The 7,579-nt window shown below is 54.3% G+C and overlaps 1 protein-coding gene across 1 annotated transcript; it reads right to left on the bottom strand.

Annotated features, from left to right (window-relative positions):
* Positions 1–1,285: 1,285 nt before the first annotated feature.
* Positions 1,286–4,783, bottom strand: LOC136992347 (homeobox protein Hox-D1-like). The gene is made up of 2 exons (XM_067299016.1): positions 4,723–4,783; positions 1,286–4,584 (listed from the first exon to the last, which is right to left on the bottom strand). Exons 1-2 carry the CDS (start codon positions 4,751–4,753, stop codon positions 4,325–4,327), a joined length of 291 nt encoding a protein of 96 aa, XP_067155117.1. The 5' UTR covers positions 4,754–4,783; the 3' UTR covers positions 1,286–4,324.
* Positions 4,784–7,579: the final 2,796 nt, after the last annotated feature.

A 7,579-nucleotide genomic window follows, 5' to 3' on the forward strand; every position in this document is an offset into this window, starting at 1 on the left:
GGCACAGGACAAATTGTAAGTATGATTTATTAGGTGTTAGAGTGAGATGGTTGGAACTACAAGGAGGACTTTCCATTTTATTCTTTTGCCTGCAAAGATTTTTTTTTTTTTTTTAGGTAATAATCTGTTTTACTCTACTAATAATCTGTTATACTGTTTTATGTATAGGCCCCTGTCCAAGGTTTTATCAATAAATAGAGGAAATGGCACACTTTTAAAGGGAGATTAAAATGTGATGATTAGCTTGCATATTTTTGTTTTCTGCCTTACTATTTTATTCTTTGATGCTCAAAATAAATCTGTATATGCAGCCAATATCATAAATTGAAGTAGGCAGTCTGACCCTCTGTGAAGTGTTCCTTGTGCTGTACTTGCAAGAGATAAAATATTCATTCAGTCCTGTGTAGGAAGCCAGATACCAAAGCAAGCCTGAGTTCCTTGCCTAAGCTTGGTTTTCAAAGAGATGTGATTTTCTGTTATCACTTACCTATCCAAAGAATATCAAATCCATACATTCACATATACCGCTGAGGAACAGTAATTTTACAACCTTTTTCTCCTTGGAAGCCTTCCAAATCAGTATTTTTTTCTGTCATAGGCAAAAATAGGAACACATTAAAAAATGTTTTGTTCAGATCCCTTTGTAGACTGTGGCCCTTCAGGCAATAGTCTGTAGGTAAAAATTAATATATAACTAAAATAGAATGGTCTTTTGTATGGTTTCTAATGATGTTTGAGGGAAAATAAGGCCAAGAAATAGTATTTTCATAATATTTGATAAATTGTGTGGTGGTGAGTAATTCCTGAAACAAGTCTGGTATATTTTGTCCCCATTCCAGTGAGAATCACAGCCTGTGCTCTTACCTCTATTGGCACAACATAAAACCTATTTCTAACGGTTAGGCGTCAAATTGAACGTATGTGAGACACAACTGTTGGCTTTAATGTTGAATGAATGAATCTTAGACCTTATCTATCATTTATTTGTCTCATGTGTGCACCCATGTATATCGCAGGCATTTTTATTTAATTATTCAGGAATTGGCACATGACTTGCATTATCTCCTTCCTCTGGGTATCTTGCTGACAGAACAGTGCAAAAGAGCAATCTCTAATCCAGATACCACTGAAACTGCTCATGAAGAAGCAAGATGCCATTAAAGTGCCCCTGTCATGTGAGCAGAAATTACACTTAATACTAAGTTCATTAACACAGAATAAGGTTGTGTTCATACCAGCAAATTGATTCAGACTGCCACAAAATAGTTGTAAGGTTTCATCTTCATTTGCAAGTAAATCTTTATATATTCAGGTTATGTCATTTTGATGGATACAGAACTGCATACTGCTACAAGGCCGACGTGTATTTATTTATTCAGGAAAATATACGGCATGAAAACATTCATTATAAAAGACTCTGTGTGGTCTAATGGCCTGATGCAGCACCACTGAAATCAATGAGAACCTTTCTTTCCATTTTGGTAGTGCAGGAGCATGTCCCCAGTGTGAAAAACCTTCCTCCAGACTGAAGTGACTAGCACAAATGTCAAAATCATTAGGAAAATAAAACTCTGGCAAACCAGCAACCCCATAGACTGGTGACAAATTTGGAGGCAACTGAAAACACAGCTGTTTTCTAAAGTTCACATGTGAACCATATGCTCTTTGAAAGACAAGTTATTCTGGTTGCGTGCGTATGTTTATTTGTTGCTTAAAAAAAGGAATACTAACACTAGACTTGGTAAAAAAAACATATCTTAAAAGCAGCTGAAAAGAGTTGTTAAGTAGTTGACTCATCTTTAAGATTGCAAATAAACCCTTGATTTACATTGATTTCCATGAACGTGGCCATATTTTATTTTGTTTTGCTTTAAATAACTCCTTCTCAAAAACAGGAGGCATAAATATTATTTCCAATTTTCTAAAGAATAATCAGCCCACAGTATAAAAGCTCATTTTCAGTGTCATTAATAAAGAACTGCAAACCATTTATTTTGGTTGCAACTGGTTTTACATCAGTAGTTCAATTACCAGAATGTTTCCCTGATAACCTGTGAAGTGAATCCACTCTTTGGAAGTGAACTGTAACACTATGTACAGACGAAAAAGTCCCTGTGTGCATGCACAACTGTAAGCCTCTGGCTTCACTGTATTTTCCAATATGATGTGTAACTGAACACTGCGGTCATGGGAGGTCCCCTCCCTGACGCCCTAGCGGCCACGGCACCCATCTCCTGCCTCCGGCCCTGCTCAGCCCTGTGCCCGGGACCCCAGCGCTCAGCCTGGGCCATCTGCCCCCGCCTTGGGGGGACTCACTTCCCACCAACCCCCATGAGACCGAGAGCTGTCGGTGTCTGGGGCTGACTTCCCGACAGGGGCCCTCACAAATCCCGCGAGATCCATCCCCTGGTGCTAGGATTGTTCTTTGACCCCAAATCCCACACCCTGGTGAAATGCAGAGCAAAGAGAGATTTGTCCAAAATTGTTTTATCCCATAAATAAATAAAATCACCTTCCCATTAATTCTGATGTCAACCCTCTCTGCATGCGTCCCCAGTCACAGGCCAGATGCAGAAAAAGTCTAAATTTGGCTCTTTTGCCCACTTTGATAGTTATTTTACTTTTGAGAGAGATGAAATCAGGAGAAGTGAGAAACACTGGTGGATTTTTGCATTACTGTGGAGTAACCCTTGGTTGTCACTCTTTCTCAGCCAGTACCCCAAGTAAAAGACCCAGGAATCCCCTTGGTGTTTTGCTGGCAGAGATGTCTGTGGTCAAACCAAAGCATCTTTCTGAGCTTTAACAGTTCCGGGGGTTTCACATGTGGCACGATTTATTGTTAACTGTTTTAATATGAGGCATTTCTTTAACCGCAAGATACAATTGGGCCCGGAGAACTAGGTGATCTGCAAGACAATACAGTCTGGCCTTAAATGCTGCAAGAGGTTTTGTGTCTGCCTGCTTGTCCTTGCCTGGCCACATGTGAGAGGCGTCGGAGACTGGCAGAGTGGGAGCTGCCCTGTCCTGGGCAGCCTGGAGCCCCGCAAATCTGTGCCACCAGGAAAATCACAGCACTTCTGCAGCTTGAACAGAATGGATACTTTCTCCTAATACTTTATTTCTTTTAAAACCTTGCTTCGCTAAATGGATTCTGGACTAAATCAGCTACATCGGGAAAACGAATGTGAATTAACAGGGAAAGCTATGGCCATAACTCCTTTCATGCAGAAGTTTTGCAAAGAATAGCGAAGAAGACAAGGGCACTTCTCTTAAATGGGGATCTTTGATGCCTGTGGGTAACGGGGACCATCCCTCCCCCTGCCTGCAAGAGGAAGTTTTTCCTGCTCGTCCTCTTCAGGGTTTCTCCCCCTCCTCTGCCCAACCCGGCCCCCCTCCGACGGCTTCGGGTGCACAGCAGCCCTCTCCTTGCCTGGAGACCTCCGCGGCCCTTCAGTGCAAAGGGGCAGGGGCAGCCCCGGGGCGCCGGCCTGACCGAGCCGCGGTCCGCTCCGTCGCTCCGCCGGCCGCTGCGAGGGCCCCGGCCCGCCCGGGCCCCTTCGCCTGCGTCGGGGCTGCCGCTACGCGCCGCCCGGGCCAGGTTTGCGCCGCCGGCAGTTCCGGGTGTCACGCAGCCGAGACGAAAATCCGGACGGGCGTAGGAAATTCCGCTCAGCCCTGGGCAGGGCAGCAAACCGAGGCGCGGCCGGGGCGATCGCCCTTCGGAGCGGCGGCTCAGCCCCCGCCGGTCGCCGCTGGCCGCGCTGCGCTCCGGCCCGCCAGGTCGCCTGCCAGTGCCGGTGCGAGGGACGTGGCTGTCCCGGCAGGGCTGCGGTGAGCCGGCGGCTGCCTCCTCCTCGGCTCCCGGGACGAGCCGTGACCCCCGTTAGCTCCCCGCTTTGCATAGGCGAAGCCGTGACCCCCGTTAGCTCCCCGCTTTGCATAGACGAGCTCGGCCTGAGGTCTGCGGTCTCGCCGGACCTGAACCGAGGCGCGCAGCGTGCCCGCTACCTACTTCGGCCTTACGCCGCGGGCCGTTTTCTTTCTTTCCTTGCTCCAGGACGAAAATTAGCAGCAGTTTTTCGGACTGGCGAGTCTCCCTGATATCCTCATAAATAAAATTGTAAACAAGTTGCCGTAAAAAGCGGAGTTACGCTGCCGCGGTACAGAAGAGAAAAGCAAACCGCTACTGGAGGCGGCTCCCTCCGTCGGCGCAGCCGAAACGTTTCCCGGGCGGCGATGCAGCGGTGGCGGGCGGCTCGTCGGGGGTCCCGGCGGCGCGGTGCGATGCGGAGCGGAGCGGCGAGCCCGCCCCGCGGCGGCGGCGTCAGGAGGAGCCCGGCGCGGCGGCGAGGGGCGCCGCCAGCCCCTGCCGCTCCCGCTGCTTCTGCTTCATGCGGCGGTTCTGGAACCAGACCTTCACCTGCGCGTCGCGGAGCTGCAGCGAGCGGGCCACCTCGAGGCGGCGGGCCCGCGACAGGTACCGGCTGAAGTGAAACTCCTTCTCCAGCTCCGTGAGCTGCTTCGTGCTGAAGCTGGTGCGCACGGGGCAGCAGGGGGGCTGCGCCCCGCACGGCGCCGCGCCGCCTGCAATGCCGAAAAACACCTCGCTTCAGCGGGGGAGAGGCAGGGAGCGGGGAGGGGGCGGCGGCCGGGGGGCAGGAGAGGGGCAGAGAGGAGCCGGGATGGGAGCAGCCCCCGCCCGCGCCCCGCGGCCCCACTCACTTCTCCCGGGCGGGCTCCGCTTCACTCGCATCCACTCGAAGGTGCGCGGCGCCGCCGGGGCCGCCCCGGGAGCCGGCGAGCCGGGCGCGGGGGCGGCCCCGGGGCCGGGGCCGGGGGGGAGGCGCTGCAGCCCCCCGCCGCCGGGGCACGGCAGCGGGTGGCCGGGCTCCGCCGGGCCGCCGCGGCGCTGCGGCGGCAGGAGGCGGCCGCCGCCGGGGAAGATGGACGTGGCGTACTGCGGCCGGCCCCCGCCGCCCTCCGCCGGCCGGCCGGCTCCGCGGGGCGGCCCGCAGCCGGGGCCCGGCGCCGCGGGAGGGGCGGCCGCGCACACCGGCCCCCCGGCGCAGGCGGCCGGCGGCGGGGGCCCAGCGCCGGCGGCGGGGCCCGGCCGGAGGCAGGCGCCTTCCCCCCGCGGGGGGCCGGGGGGGCGCAGGGCCGGGGCCCCGCGGCACAGCCCGGGCGGGCAGGCGAGGGGGAAGTAGCCCAGGTTCATGGCCCGCGAGGGCAGCGCCGCTGCCCGCACCTGCCCCGCGCCTCCCCGCGCCCGGCAGGTCAATATTGCCCTGATATAGGGCCGGGAGCGGGGCGGCACGTCCCGCCCCGCGGCCAATGGGAGCCCGGCGGGGGGAGCCCGCTCCGGGGGTCCCGGGCGCCGCCGGGCCCTGCCCAGCGCCCCGCGACCCGGGGCAGGTGCGGGGCTGCGGGGCCCCCCCGGCCCGGCCCGGCCCGGCCCGGCCCGGCCCGGCCCGGTCCTGTCGCCGGCCCCGCGGTGGCGGCGGCACCGGGAGGCGGGCGGGCGCCCCCCGGCCCTTGCCGGCCCCCGGCGCAGGGCCCGTGGCTCTGGGCTCGCCGGAGCCGCCGCTCACGTCGCGGCGTTTGCCGAGAGCGTGGAGAGTGAGCCCGGCTGCCCCTCCCCTGCCCCGGGTGCCAGGCCAGGCCCCGCTCACCTGGGCTCGCCCCCCATGGGCTCCCACAGGGGCCCACCTGCCCAGCCGGGAGCAGCCCCGAGGGGGCAGCCGACCCCCCAGGCACCCCCGGCCTGCCCACACCGCGGGGAGAGGGGGTGCTGCTGCACCTCTCGCCACTTAATGGTCTCAGTCCATGAGATAAGTGCTTTGCAGTCTCTCGAAAGCGAATCCCTAGGCTCACCATGTTAATGGGCTTTCATATTTCCCTTGGCGATTCAGCGGTGTTTACTGAGTGCACTGGCACAGGAAGCAAAAAGAGTGCAGCGGGCAGAAGAGTGCAGTAAGCTGCACTGTCTGGCCAAACCTTCCCACTCGCTCCCTTACTTTTCATCTTCCTGGAATGGCAGGGAACAGAAACTTGGGGGACTTGAACAGTGGAGTCCAAAAGTGATCGTCTTTCTCTAAAAGTTTACAAGCGAAGCTTGACCACCTGGTTCAAGCTACATGTAAACTTGCTTTGGACACTGCTGGGCTTCATCCACCTTCTAATACTAATAACCATGTGTCAGTACAGTTCAGAAAGGCAAGAGGGTGCCCAGGCCTGAGCTCACTTTGGCATTGGCAATGTGGGACTAGTCAGACAAGGAACATGAAGAAGGGCTGCATCATACGGCTTTGAATCACACATTTGACCTTCTAGGTCTTATGGCATGGCTATGGACTCGGTTGGGAAATGCAAGGGTTGTACCTGGCCACAAAATTATTTTATTTCTAAATAAAGGCATGAAATTAAAAATGCCTTCATCCATCATGCAGTGCTGCCTCCCAACAGCCCAAAGAGCCCTACAAGCCGAAGTGCTATTCCCTGTGGCCAGCAAGAAGTCCAGAGATGGTACCAATCACCTGAGGGCAACCAGGATAGCCCAGAGCAGGAAAAATCCCGCTGGGCCTTTTGGGGATTTCAGAGGGCTGGGCTGGTGGCAGGGGAGGAACGTCATGGGGAGACGCAATCAGAGCATTTCACTGAGTGAGCCTCAACTCCTGTCCTTGGGGACTTGTGCTCTGCCGCTCAGCCCCAGCTGCCCCACTGTAATGCCCAGCTGCAGGCAGTAGTTCAGAGCAGAGCTGCTTGCTTTCCTGCAGAGGCCCTGATAGGACACATCCCTGGGACAGCAGTCAGGAGCCCACAAGGGCAGGGTAGTGCTTCCCTACGTGTGGGCTCTGAACAGCAACGGGGCCTTCTAACAGCCCTGCTATCTTCCGAGCGCATCCGGTTCATCTGCTGTGAGCTGCTGTGTACTTAACCAGACTGCTGTTTCCTGATGTTTGGGTGATCCAGGGGCATGCATACCTTGTGCTTTTTCTCCTGCATCCCAGCATTCAGTAAAACAACTATTACAGAGCAAAGGATGACTATCCAGATTAGTACTTTAAATTACTAGGGACTCGGAGTCTACTGAGCAGTTGCTCTAAGTCCAGAGACCTAGAGCTAGATGTTCCCTAGACACAGACTTGTTCACTGGTACGGGCTGTGCTATCAGTGATGCACTAATAATGGGATATCACCTACATTTCCTCTTGCAAAGGATGCAGGTATAAATCAGAAGAACAAAAGTTTAAGTATAAACTTAGATCAAATACTCTTTGTAAGGAAACTTAAAGTTTGAGGGAGGGGTTAAATTCTGTGTGATTTAAAAGTTGTGCAATGCACCCATAGAAAGCAGAGAAGTTTGGAAAATGTCATTTTCTGATGAAACAGAAGCCTGGGAACACCAGGCGTTCTCTTTAGCAAAGGAAGCCTGTCCTCTCAGTAAAGCATCTGCCCTCCTCCCTCTTCCCTGCTGTAAAAACTATTGCCAGCAGCAAAATAAACAGCACTGGCTCAGGAGGACTGCTGCTGCTTTACTTGAATCTTCTGCTTGCAGAACACAACTGGTGTAATTATATCT

Source organism: Apteryx mantelli, chromosome 6 (assembly GCF_036417845.1).
Source record: "Apteryx mantelli isolate bAptMan1 chromosome 6, bAptMan1.hap1, whole genome shotgun sequence".
Classification (NCBI taxonomy): Eukaryota; Metazoa; Chordata; class Aves; order Apterygiformes; family Apterygidae; genus Apteryx; species Apteryx mantelli.

Coding starts and splice junctions, on each gene's coding strand:
- LOC136992347 (XM_067299016.1), bottom strand. CDS start 4,753: ATGCGAGTGAAGCGGAGCCCGCCCGGGAGAA. Junction 4,585..4,722: donor GCGGAGCCCGCCCGGGAGAA/GTGAGTGGGGCC, acceptor TCGGCATTGCAG/GCGGCGCGGCGCCGTGCGGG.